The sequence below is a fragment of the Protomyctophum bolini genome, assembly GCF_963924005.1.
Source record: "Protomyctophum bolini genome assembly, chromosome: 6".
In the NCBI taxonomy this organism is placed as follows: Eukaryota; Metazoa; Chordata; class Actinopteri; order Myctophiformes; family Myctophidae; genus Protomyctophum; species Protomyctophum bolini.
The window spans coordinates 43,879,544-43,893,668 of record NC_137867.1 but is presented as its reverse complement, the minus strand read 5'-3'; the positions used below and the strand labels follow the sequence as shown (position 1 = coordinate 43,893,668).

The 14,125-nt window shown below is 47.6% G+C and overlaps 1 protein-coding gene across 1 annotated transcript in view; it reads right to left on the bottom strand.

Moving 5' to 3' along the window:
- Nucleotides 1-204: 204 nt before the first annotated feature.
- Nucleotides 205-14,125, bottom strand: part of trpm3 (transient receptor potential cation channel, subfamily M, member 3) — a gene marked incomplete at both ends in the record, with an annotated part of 280,992 nt that continues 267,071 nt past the window's right edge. Inside the window, 7 exon segments of the mRNA XM_080765825.1 lie at nucleotides 205-977; nucleotides 1,020-1,558; nucleotides 3,867-4,207; nucleotides 5,076-5,247; nucleotides 10,311-10,443; nucleotides 11,135-11,328; nucleotides 12,372-12,522. Of these exon segments, the coding sequence (XP_080621951.1) occupies nucleotides 205-977; nucleotides 1,020-1,558; nucleotides 3,867-4,207; nucleotides 5,076-5,247; nucleotides 10,311-10,443; nucleotides 11,135-11,328; nucleotides 12,372-12,522 (2,303 nt within the window).

The following is a 14,125-nucleotide window of genomic DNA, read 5'->3' as shown; positions in this document are numbered from 1 at the left end:
TGAACGTGGCCGGAGATCGCCATCTTATCTATGGGGCAACTTCACCCTTTCCTCTCGGTCAACCTTCGCAACCCTTTGCCCTCCACCTGTCCTTCTGTCCACCTCTGACCTCTGTCCAATGTCCCCCCCCTCCTGCCGGGTCCTCCCACAGCGTTAAGTGACTCGTTAAGGTCCTCAGTGCGCCGGCCGACCGCCTCGCTGCCGTCACGTGTAGTTGTGTCTGTCGAAGCTGCGGAAGGAGGAGGGCGTGGCCAGCTTCCTCATGGACAGGCTGTCACTGGTGTTGGCTGGGTCGGCAGCGGGGGGCCGGGCCCCGGACTTGCTCCTGAGGAAGGGGTTCCTGGCGGCCCCTGCCGCCGCCGCCGGGCCCCCCGCACCACCCCTCTCCATCCTCTCGCTCACCGACAGGCTCTTGCGGTGGTGCGGAGGGGCGAGGGCGAAGGAGGGGTGGGAGGAGTCGTCCGAGGAGCAGCTGTTGGCTCTCTCCAGTCTGGAGAAGGGAGAGCAGACTCCTCCTCCTCCCAGACTCACCCCCCCGTGGCAAGGGGTGTCGGGGTCCGCACCCCCGGTGAGGACCAGCTCCTCAGGGTCCTCGTCGGCGTCCGAGGACTCCGTGTGGCTGAGCTCCGCCTCCCTCTCCGGGTGGCGCCCGGCGTCGGGCGGCGGGGGCGGCGGCTTATCGAAGGGGAACGAGGAGGAGGCGTGTCCGCCGGGGGCGCCAGGGCCCCCCGCCGGGGAGTGCGAGCGCTCGGGAAGCGGGTACGGCGACGAGACGCAGCGCGTGTCGATGCAGTCCGTGATGCTGGTGTACTCGGACGCCTTCACCTGCACGCCAGCGCCCCCTAGGGCCCCCAGCCCGCCGTAGCAGCACAGCGGGCCCCCGGCGCCGCCGCCCCGCCCAGACGAGAACACCAGGCTGTGGGACTTGACCAGCGGGCTGGACGGCTCGTCCAGGAAGCCTCCTCCTCCTCCCAAACCTCCTCCTCCTCCCAAACCTCCTCCTCCTCCGCCCCCCAAACCTCCTCCTCCTCCCCCGCCACCGCCCCCGGTGGTGGTGGAGAGGTAGCGGCTGCTCTTGGAGCGCTCCATCAGGCCGGCGGAGGCCGGCGGGGACAACGGGTCCATCATGTCCCAGGGAGGCAGCAGGGTGGCGTCGGAGCACTGCAGGGACGACAGGTCGGCCGCCGCGCTGTCCTCCAACGCTCCCTCCGAGGCGCCGCTGTAGTCCCGCCCCCCTCCGGACAGCAGCACCGCCTCCATGATCTCAGAGTGCAGGGAGGAGTCTCGACGGAGGGGCGGGGCGGCCGCGCGGCGATGACGCAGAGGGTCCAGGAAGACCTCGGAGGCCGCCGCCGCGGGAAGCCCCCTCGCCCCCTCCTCCTCCTCGGTGGTCGAGACGTAGATGTCGATGCACGACGACGGCCGGTGCTGCTGGGAGACCGAGAGCGTCGCCAGGGGGAGGGGCTTATTGGACTCCTTGCTGTTGGGGGCGGCGCCGGACGACACCGACTGCGAGCTGTTGGCCCGGTGGAGGCTGAGCGAGCGCTCTTTGAAGAACCTCGGAGTGATCAGAGAGCAGAGTGATACGTTTTACTCCTCCGTTGTTTTTGGCAGCAAATTTAGATTTTTAGTTTTAGTCACATTTTAGTCACCTGGAATGTTTTTGTGTTATAGTCTAGTTTTAGTCGACTAAATATCATAAGATTTTAGTCGGCTAAATCTACAGTTGATATAGTCGATTAAAATGCCATTGTTTTTTTCACTTGCTGAAAATAGCCGATCCACAACGTGTCGCTGCTTGTAGATCGGCTATTTTCAGCATGCAACTAATTGTAAAATGACTGGATCTCTTGGTCCCTTCCTAACATTTTAGTCTACTTTTTATTTGTTGACAAAACTGTCAGTATATTCAGTCTTAGTTTTAGTCGTCATAGCTTAGTTTCCATTTAGTTTTCGTCAGTGGAAAAGGTAGTCACATGTCCTAGAACGAGCGAATAAGGAGAAGGGGATTATTAACACAATTAGTGCTGGGATTCCTTCAAAATAGAAGCTCGGGGTGCCTGGAAGATATGGCCACTTTTACTCTGTAAAGCCCCCCCCCCCCCCCTTCCGTTCCGAAAAAACAAACAAAACTGAGACATATTTTTCCCTGCTTACCTTTCTCTCGTTTCAATATTATCGCTGAATAATCCCTCGCGTTCATATTTTGAACGAGAGGCAGGTGAGAAGTCAGAAATTAAGAGCTTATTATATCCATCAGATCAAAACCACGGAGAGCTCCCTAGATTAGGAGATACGAGGCGTTCTTTCTGCAGCGGTAAACTAGGAAGTGACCGCAGATGAACGAAGAGCGAAGAGTATGGTGGCCTTGGGGGCCAACTAAAAAAAAAAGAAAGGAAAAAAAAATCGGAATAATAATTCTTCTCTCGTTTGACATAATTGAAAATGCGCTAGGACGTCCTAGCAACCCGTCGGTTGGATTTCTTATGACGTGCCCACACGTCGTCCGGTCTGAACCAGTTAATTTGTGTACTGTCAATTTAAAGGTGTATTTCGTTTTCTCGGGCAGCGCTGGTTGGCAGGCATCAATACACTCTTAGACTCTTGTCTTGATTGTTTAAACAGGACGCCGTGGGCCGCTATACAGTATATGCTCGACAACAGGCTTGATAAGTCCAAGTCTTATTTATATCGAGTTGTTATCGAGTTTTTAATGGGCTCGGGTGTCGAGCTCCATCCCTATCGGGGACATATCGTGAGCGGCGCCAAGTCGGCTGAACCGGACGGACTTCACAACACTCGGCACGGCGATTCAACTCGCCTGACGGCTCGCTATCCGCTTTTTTACGTCTTTGGGTTTTGAGAACCGAACTTTCGCATTCCTGGAGTGCAGCAGTCACCAGGACGTCGTCAGTCAGGTGACCCCCCCAGGGGGGCACCACGGCCCTCGTCACACGTTTGACGCTTGGTCACATTTGTCCAAAGAAGTCACTATAGGTCATTTTGGGAGTGAGCGTGTGTTGGAAGAAACAGGAGGGGGCGACAGAGGGGGAGGGAGAGCGAGGAGGACAACAACATAGGGAAGAAAAAGTTCAGAAGAAGAAGGTGCCGTATTGGCTTGGGCACCACAGACCAAACTGTAATAAAAAGGTTTACATGACTTTCTGCCTCAGTCCGTATATAGCGAGCTGTAGTGAATAAGTAGAGAACAGAATATGGGACTGAGTTGCACCGCTCACTTCACAGGGGTGTGATTTTTATTATTACTACAGTAGAAGGTTTTTTTTTATGTTTCATACGGTGTATAGTATTTATATGTCGCTATAGGCCTTATTTTGTGAATCTTGATGAGTTCAGGTCCATGTCTTCTCTGAAGTTATCTCTGGTGGGCACGCTGCATGCAATAACCAATTACTGTCAAACTGTACTGTTTTACACATTCAGGGCTTTCATTCGGTGTATAGGATGTATAGCATATTTATTGTGTTAATTCTGCCTGTCAATGTCTGTGACTTTAAACCTTCCATAACTAAAAAGGTCAATATATCCAGAATGGAAGATGGTAAAATCAAAATGTTTTTTTTTTAAATTGAAGTGGACAAGTTCAGCTTTCTTTTGATGTATGTGTGTGATTTTCGCTATAAATTTTGCTGTGGGCCCCGAGAAATGTCCTTCCTTCAATGTTAAGCCCATAGCACCAGAAGAATTGTCCTGGCAGGATTTTATAGCAGCCAATGTGTTAATAGTAAAATGCTGCATTCGTGGTCTGGAGAGGGCAGTTGTTTTATACAGCCGGGTAAAAGGTCAACGGGCTGAAGCCCCCTTTGATGTCTATGTGTGCACGTCCCTGTACATACTGTACATACCTCTCGGCCCGCTCCGGGCGGCCTCCCCCTCCTCCTCCTCCTCCTCCTCCTCCTCCCCCTCCTCCCCCGTGGTAGAAGGAGTGGCTCCTGGTCCGCGTGGCGAGCATGGCGGTGGGCGACGGCGGGGACATGGAGCCCCCCTCGGCGGCCGCCGAGGCCTCCAGGGCCTCGTGCAGCCTGTAGGCGGCGCTGGCGGTGTTGTTGTTGTTGTTGCTGCCCTCCGTGCTGTTGAAGCTGCTCTGGCGCAGGATGTAGGCCGCCGCCCCCCCGTCGCCGGGGCAGTCCGCCTGCCGCAGGACGTACGCGGAGTCCGTGCAGTCGGACGAGGTGCGCGACCGCACCTGGGAAACGAAATGAAAAACGATGAGAGGATGAGCAGATTTAACACTTACAGCGCTAGCGTTTATTGAAGAATGAGGATCTAATTCACGCCAGCATTTTTTTTCCAGTCTTATTTTCTGTTTAGATTTTCAAACGTGAAGCGAGGAACGCAGGCGTTGTTGCCTGGATCAACGACAGGTCTGCTCAAGAGGGGCGCCACAACGCAAGCATGGAAAAAAAAGAAGCTAAACAGAATCCAGGTCTGGTGAGTCGCGGGCGCGTGCACGAAACGAAATTCACGGCGCAAAAAACGCAGGTCTCATTGAAAATGAACTATAGGGGCGTTTTATCAAGGCCCTTAAAGCTGCTATAAACAATAATGTCAACATTTTTTAATTGCCTTTTTTTGGGGTATTCAGACAGCCAGCAATGGGTAAAATGTTCCCAATTGGTCGATTTGCCTGTCTGCTTCCTGATTCCTGATTGGTCATTGCGACCAGGTTTTATTTTCGACTAATGACAAAACTTCTAGGGAAAAAAACATTGGGAACGTTTTACCCATTGCTGGCTGTCTGAATACCAAAAAAAAAGGTAATTAAAATGTTGACATATTATAGCACATTAACTATTAATTAATTTAGACCTGAGATCAGATTCTACAAAATGTCATGACAGTCTTCTGAATATGTCTATATGTCAGTGGTTCTCACACTATTTCATTTCAAGGGCCCCAAAAAATGTAATTGGCCCCTGACCCCTTTGGCCTCAGGGAACAGTCTGTTGATGGAGTCATTGACCGCCATCTAGTGGTGACACCAGAGTGGTGCAGAGTATAGTATCAAATCAACAGTTTTAAGAGGAATATAAATTGAATTTCCGCTACGGCACCTTGTTGACGACCTCGCCGCGCTCCACGCCCGTCACGCGCTCCAGCGCCACGGCGATGCGGCCAATCAGCTCCTCCATCTGGGCCAGCCGGACGTCCACCGTCTGCAGGGAGGCCTTCATGAAGTGCTCCCTCTCGTTGACCTCCTCCAGGCGCATGGCCATGTTCTCTACCCTGGGAGGACGGGCGGGAGGAAGGCTTCATTTGGACAGACACCTTTACATTTACATGTTCTCTACCCTGGGAGGACGGGCGGGAGGAAGGCTTCATTTGGACAGACACCTTTACATTTACATGTTCTCTACCCTGGGAGGACGGGCGGGAGGAAGGCTTCATTTGGACAGACACCTTTACATTTTTGAGTTTGGTAGTCTTAAGCCAAATACCCCAAATCTCGGACCACTCGCTCGCTCATTCTCACTCTCGCTCACTGTGCGGTGTTATGGTGATATTGGTGATTTGCCGAAATATGCGACCATCTTGTGGACTTCACACAACTTACATGGAGGTCTTAAAATACGCGGCCGGAATACCCGCCTATAGACCAATTATTTGTTTACAAACATTGGGACCGGGCACACGGGTGACTGTTTCATGTAATCAATTTCCAACAGATCTCCAAAGCTGTTGTTTTGGGGAGCGCTGGTTGCAGTTCATTCAACCTCCTCTTGTGTGTTGGCTAGTGAGGTGCAAGGAGACATTTATACTTCATTGTGTGTTGGCTAGTGAGATGCACCCTATAGGAGACATTTATACTTCATTGTGAGTTGGCTAGTGAGATGCACCCTATAGGAGACATTTATACTTCATTGTGTGTTGGCTAGTGAGATGCACCCTATAGGAGACATTTATACTTCATTGTGTGTTGGCTAGTGAGGTGCACCCTATAGGAGTCATTTATACTTCATTGTGTGTTGGCTAGTGAGGTGCACCCTATAGGAGTCATTTATACTTCATTGTGTGTTGGCTAGTGAGATGCACCCTATAGGAGACATTTATACTTCATTGTGTGTTGGCTAGTGAGATGCACCCTATAGGAGACATTTATACTTCATTGTGTGTTGGCTAGTGAGATGCACCCTAGGAGACATTTATACTTCATTGTGTGTTGGCTAGTGAGATGCACCCTATAGGAGACATTTATACTTCATTGTGTGTTGGCTAGTGAGATGCACCCTATAGGAGACATTTATACTTCATTGTGTGTTGGCTAGTGAGGTGCACCCTATAGGAGTCATTTATACTTCATTGTGTGTTGGCTAGTGAGGTGCACCCTATAGGAGACATTTATACTTCATTGTGAGTTGGCTAGTGAGATGCACCCTATAGGAGACATTTATACTTCATTGTGTGTTGGCTAGTGAGGTGCACCCTATAGGAGACATTTATACTTCATTGTGTGTTGGCTAGTGAGATGCACCCTAGGAGACATTTATACTTCATTGTGTGTTGGCTAGTGAGATGCACCCTATAGGAGACATTTATACTTCATTGTGTGTTGGCTAGTGAGATGCACCCTATAGGAGTCATTTATACTTCATTGTGAGTTGGCTAGTGAGGTGCACCCTATAGGAGACATTTATACTTCATTGTGTGTTGGCTAGTGAGATGCACCCTATAGGAGTCATTTATACTTCATTGTGAGTTGGCTAGTGAGATGCACCCTATAGGAGACATTTATACTTCATTGTGTGTTGGCTAGTGAGATGCACCCTATAGGAGACATTTATACTTCATTGTGTGTTGGCTAGTGAGATGCACCCTATAGGAGACATTTATACTTCATTGTGTGTTGGCTAGTGAGGTGCACCCTATAGGAGACATTTATACTTCATTGTGTGTTGGCTAGTGAGATGCACCCTATAGGAGTCATTTATACTTCATTGTGTGTTGGCTAGTGAGATGCACCCTATAGGAGACATTTATACTTCATTGTGTGTTGGCTAGTGAGATGCACCCTATAGGAGACATTTATACTTCATTGTGTGTTGGCTAGTGAGGTGCACCCTATAGGAGACATTTATACTTCATTGTGTGTTGGCTAGTGAGATGCACCCTATAGGAGTCATTTATACTTCATTGTGTGTTGGCTAGTGAGGTGCACCCTATAGGAGACATTTATACTTCATTGTGTGTTGGCTAGTGAGGTGCACCCTATAGGAGACATTTATACTTCATTGTGTGTTGGCTAGTGAGGTGCACCCTATAGGAGTCATTTATACTTCATTGTGTGTTGGCTAGTGAGATGCACCCTATAGGAGACATTTATACTTCATTGTGAGTTGGCTAGTGAGATGCACCCTATAGGAGACATTTATACTTCATTGTGTGTTGGCTAGTGAGATGCACCCTATAGGAGACATTTATACTTCATTGTGTGTTGGCTAGTGAGATGCACCCTATAGGAGACATTTATACTTCATTGTGTGTTGGCTAGTGAGGTGCACCCTATAGGAGTCATTTATACTTCATTGTGTGTTGGCTAGTGAGGTGCACCCTATAGGAGACATTTATACTTCATTGTGAGTTGGCTAGTGAGATGCACCCTATAGGAGACATTTATACTTCATTGTGTGTTGGCTAGTGAGGTGCACCCTATAGGAGACATTTATACTTCATTGTGTGTTGGCTAGTGAGATGCACCCTATAGGAGACATTTATACTTCATTGTGTGTTGGCTAGTGAGATGCACCCTATAGGAGTCATTTATACTTCATTGTGTGTTGGCTAGTGAGATGCACCCTATAGGAGACATTTATACTTCATTGTGAGTTGGCTAGTGAGGTGCACCCTATAGGAGACATTTATACTTCATTGTGAGTTGGCTAGTGAGGTGCACCCTATAGGAGTCATTTATACTTCATTGTGTGTTGGCTAGTGAGATGCACCCTATAGGAGACATTTATACTTCATTGTGTGTTGGCTAGTGAGATGCACCCTATAGGAGACATTTATACTTCATTGTGTGTTGGCTAGTGAGATGCACCCTATAGGAGTCATTTATACTTCATTGTGTGTTGGCTAGTGAGATGCACCCTATAGGAGACATTTATACTTCATTGTGTGTTGGCTAGTGAGATGCACCCTATAGGAGACATTTATACTTCATTGTGTGTTGGCTAGTGAGATGCACCCTATAGGAGTCATTTATACTTCATTTATACTTCACTGCACAGAGAACAGCTGATATACAAGCTCACATCGCATCGCGGATGCGACTGTTGTGAGCGTAGAGGTCTGCGTGCGCGACACCATCGCGGGACGAAGCATAAATTGTAACTTGATGATGGGCTGCAGGTGCGCGTGCAGCCGTGCACAAACAGGCTCTGCTGCCGTGATCATGAGCGCACCTCCCGTTCTTATGACAGCGACTGGAGGTGTGATTTTGAGGGCAACTGATTTGAATTGCTATTATTGTTCACACACAACAGAAACCAATGGATTATATATTTCAAGAGTGAGAGAATAAAATAAAAATCCTAATCATTCTTCCTCCACACTGGGAGAAAAACAGCATCTGAAAGTTTGATGGTGCATTTTTTACACGTGAGTGTGCAGTTAGAACTTTTCCATTGCATCTTATGAGAGGCATGGTTCTTGTGCTGCCGCTATGCGCGTGCATGCTGTTGTTTATCAGTGTGACGTCGTCTGTTAAGGCGTCTATAGGTTGAACTCTGCTAATAAACAAACCACAATGATTTACGATCAGTTGCTGATGCTGGAACGTCCATGTGGGAGATTTATTTCCATGGGGCGGTTTAATACAAACAGATTCCAACCTCAGGGCAAGAAACAAATATCTCACTTTGAATAGCTATGGGCTCTGATTGGTCACCCACAACTCTGGGGTGAGCGAAATGTCATTCAAATTGAGGAGTGCCAGACCAACCTGCCCAGGGATTGTTTTCCCTGTGGCAGATTCGTCTGGTTTGCAGGCTGAATGGTATCAGTTTCAGTTATCGGCTAAATTGTTATCTTAAAGATGGAGTGGTTTTGTACTTTTCCTGTTTTGTATGTGTCTCTATGGAGTTATCATTACTGTAATCAGACACCAAGGTGTGGTCAGAATATTGAAAGAATACAGTATGTGTGACCTGCAGTGTTGTTCGTTACTTTTAAAAAGTAATTAGTTATAGTTATAGTTACTAGTCTGATTTTATATTTTATATATTTATATATAAATAATATTTTCCAATTCAGACATTGTCTTCAAGGAAAAAATATTCCCTAATGTCACTGGTCCAGTTGTGGTTTGTTTTAAGCTCTACTCTGAAAAACAGAAATAGAACACTTATGCTAATAGTACAATATCCAAAATCACAGACAATATCCAGTCTAATGATATGGATATAATACTGATGCCCTGCCCATGCACAGACAGGCCTAAAGTAATTACCCTATGTTACCCTATGTTGACCAATCATCATCATTATGATGATGTTATGCCTTGTGGAAGCCACTTTCTCTTTCTCATGTGGAATGTGTTTCACTCTTGGAGCGTGCGCTCAGCGCATCATGTCAGTTTACATGACGGACTCCGCACTGGCGGGAGGAGACGGTTCTTTTGGATTACATTACATAACGTGGGTAACTATACCAACTAAGGGCGTTAGTTCCAACACTGGTGACCTGTACCTCTCCGAGGTGACTAGTTAGTTCCAACACGGGTGACCTGTACCTCTCCGAGGTGACTAGTTAGTTCCAACACGGGTGACCTGTACCTCTCCGAGGTGACTAGTTAGTTCCAACACGGGTGACCTGTACCTCTCCGAGGTGACTAGTTAGTTCCACTACTGGTGACCTGTACCTCTCCGAGGTGACTAGTTAGTTCCAACACGGGTAACCTGTACCTCTCCGAGGTGACTAGTTAGTTCCAACACGGGTGACCTGTACCTCTCCGAGGTGACTAGTTAGTTCCACTACTGGTGACCTGTACCTCTCCGAGGTGACTAGTTAGTTCCAACACGGGTGACCTGTACCCCTCCGAGGTGACTAGTTAGTTCCAACACTGGTGACCTGTACCTCTCCGAGGTGACTAGTTAGTTCCAACACTGGTGACCTGTACCTCTCCGAGGTGACTAGTTAGTTCCAACACTGGTGACCTGTACCTCTCCGAGGTGACTAGTTAGTTCCTACACGGGTGACCTGTACCTCTCCGAGGTGACTAGTTAGTTCCAACACTGGTGACCTGTACCTCTCCGAGGTGACTAGTTAGTTCCAACACTGGTGACCTGTACCTCTCCGAGGTGACTCGTATGCGCTCGTCGTTGGAGGAGTTGAAGCGGTCGTCCTTCTCCCTGAAGTACTCCTCGATGCACTGCTCCTCGAAGTCGTGCACCTTCTTCAGCTCGTCCTCGGTGATGAAGAGCTCTGCGGCAAACAGGGACGTGCAGAGAGTGTTAGAGACGCAGGGGCTGAAATCCCCAAAGAGGGCACTTTCGGACAAAAAATTGCATTTTTTCGGAGCCCAACCCAGCACTCTTTAGCTAGTGGAGATGTGGTGTGTATAACGACATGGATTTCTAAACAAATTTGTTCAACGCAAAATGCTACGTTGGAAGTTCAGGAGACTTCCTTTCATTCTTTTCCTAATTTTGTCCAAAAGTTGTCCTCTTACGGGATTTTTAAGTCCCTGCCTCTCTCTAACACTCAGTGGCGTGCACAGACATTTAGAGGGGCAGGTGCTCAAGTGAAAAAAAAGGGCACCTTGTACAGCGCATTTTGGGGCGGGAACCCATTTTGGTGCTTTAGAGATTGAACAATAGCAGATCTACAAGCTCATAGCGCGCCACCGAGTGGCACGCTACGAGCTTGTGGGTCTGCTATTTATTATTTATTATCGAAGAACCACTGACATAGAAACATAGCTTTAGATTGTGGTGGCCTAAATAATATAGTAGAAGTTTTTATCAAGAATTGATCAATGTCACCATGGTCCACAAACTACAAATTATAACAGAGAATTTAAGAGCACATTGCCAAAATGGCAATGTGTCTATCTGTGCACGCCACTGCATAACACGTCCCTGCGTGTCGTCCCACCGCTCTAGCATTCACTCACTCAGTCCGTAGTCTCGCTCGTCGACGTCGTGCTTGCGCCAGCGGCAGCACAGGTGCTTCAGCACCATGATCATGTGACTGACGATGATGAGGGGCGGCGGGAGCACGGGCCGCTCATGGAAGGTCATGATCAGCTGGTAGCGCTGGAACTTCCACACCTGGTTGGAGATGGACTTCACCTCGAAGAACGTGTTACTGCGGAAAGACGGGAGGGAATTAACGTTGTGAACGTCGAGAACATATACGTCAAAAACTGGTTGCATATAAGCCTATACTGTATAAGACAAAATACATTAAAGTGTTCATTATTTATACATGAAATAAAACGTATGTAAATTTGATTGTTTGTTTATTTTACAAATCAATAGATACATTCTGCTACCACTGCTACAGGTTATACATTCTGCTAGACGAATCAATGCAAAGAGAAAAGAAAAATACCGACGTATCCGTTTAAATATTATTTTTATTATTATTTATTTGTCAGAGGGTCATGGCATTTCATGGCATGTGAAATGCCATGAAATGCGGTGAAGGTCGAGGTCAAGTGTATTTGGATATTTTTATCACTGGCACAATGATAAAAAAAAAAAAAAAAAAAACAGTACCTACACACAATAAAACATAATTACCCTTTTGATTTACATGAAAAGGGCATGTGAGCTCAAACCCACAATTTAACATTTTGGTTTTAAGATGTTGATATTCATTTTGTATTCATCCTTAGGACCCCAAATCACACCTTGGAAAGCATGAGTGTCTATTTCAAACAAAGTGTTTTTTGACTGCAGGAATTGCCCGTCATAATTTGACCCCCCAGTATTTAGGATGTTGATATTCATTCAGCCAACACTCCGTAGTGCATAGTGCGTAGTGTGTGTAGTGTGTAGTGTGTGTGTGTAGTGCATAGTGCGTAGTGTGTGTAGTGTGTGTGTGTGTGTGTAGTGCATAGTGCGTAGTGTGTAGTGTGTGTGTGTGTAGTGCATAGTGCGTAGTGTGTGTAGTGTGTGTGTGTGTAGTGTGTGTAGTGTGTGTGTGTGTGTGTGTAGTGCATAGTGCGTAGTGTGTGTAGTGTGTGTAGTGTGTAGTGTGTGTATGTAGTGCATAGTGCGTAGTGTGTGTAGTGTGTGTAGTGTGTGTGTGTGTAGTGCATAGTGCGTAGTGTGTGTAGTGTGTGTGTGTGTGTAGTGCGTAGTGTGTAGTGTAGTGTGTTGTATAGTGTGTAGTGTGTGACATACTTGAAGACGGCGATGAGCAGGTTGACCAGCAGGATGTTAGCCACCAGCAGGTAGCACGCCATGATGGCGGGCACGATCCACGCGCCCGTCTTACAGGGTGGCAGAGTGACGGTCACCCCGTCCTCTGTGGTGATGTTCTGGCCGCAGGGAGCTGCACGCGCACACACACACACACACACACACACACACACGCAACGCACGCACAGACAGAGAGACACACACACACACACACACACAGAGAGACACACACACACACACACACACACACACACACACACACACACACACACACACACACACACACACACACACACAGAGAGAGAGAGAGACACATATACACACACACACACACACACACACACACACACACACACACACACACACACACAGAGCGGGTTATACCACCTCTATATGTGGTGTCTAAACAGTGGAATTGTGCATTTACAGACTGTAAGGCCTCAGTGTACAGTACAGTGTACATTAGTGTACAGTGCAGTGTACAGTACAGTGTACTACAGTGCAGTGGACTATAGGCAGGCCTCAGTGTACAGTACAGTGCACAGTACAGTGCAGTAGACTATAGGCAGGCCTCAGTGTACAGTACAGTGCACAGTACAGTGCAGTAGACTATAGGTAGGCCTCAGTGTACAGTACAGTGCACAGTGCAGTGCAGTAGACTATAGGCAGGCCTCAGTGTACAGTACAGTGCAGTAGACTATAGGCAGGCCTCAGTGTACAGTACAGTGCACAGTACAGTGCAGTAGACTATAGGCAGGCCTCAGTGTACAGTACAGTGCAGTAGACTATAGGCAGGCCTCAGTGTACAGTACAGTGCACAGTACAGTGCAGTAGACTATAGGCAGGCCTCAGTGTACAGTACAGTGCACAGTACAGTGCAGTAGACTATAGGCAGGCCTCAGTGTACAGTACAGTGCAGTAGACTATAGGCAGGCCTCAGTGTACAGTACAGTGCAGTAGACTATAGGCAGGCCTCAGTGTACAGTACAGTGTACAGTACAGTGCAGTAGACTATAGGCAGGCCTCTGATGCAGACAGTCGCTCACGAACATGCCGACAGCGTTCTCGTGAGGAAACCTCTACAACGGACACTAAACTAAAGTATACATTTCCATTTCTGTCTGTCAGGCAAAAAACCCTTTCCGTTTTCTTTTCCCTGTACAGTAGCCTAATAATTATTCATCATACCACAACGGCACACAGAAGCATCAAACGTAGCAGATCTACTGTATATACAAGCTCAAAACATGGCGCTGCAGAGTGAGGTGTTTTGAACTTGTAGATCTGCTATTTTTGACGCATTTGAATCCTGGAAATGTAAACGTTTTTTGGACATGAGGTTTCCACCCGACAGAGGGGACATGCACTTGGAGTACTCATTGTATTTATACATAGAGACATATAGTACTCATTGTACATATATAGTACTCATTGTATTTACATAGAGTATGTACATTATAGAGCATCGCAGTCCTGCCCTCTTTCATGACAACAACGATAAATAATTTCCCATGCATTCCCCTCCCCCACACATGATTTCAAAAAGTATTAATTTAAAGGTATATTCAGTGATTTCACTTAATTCCAAATATCACTTCTTTTTTTGTTTTGTTGTGATAATCTTCCCTACTATAGAGTGTGCTGACCATATAAAGACTTCCTCCCTGTCCCCAGTTAACCCTTGGGGGTCAAAAAACCTCAGGTTTCGTTTTTGGCTAGGGGGCCAAGCCTTCATC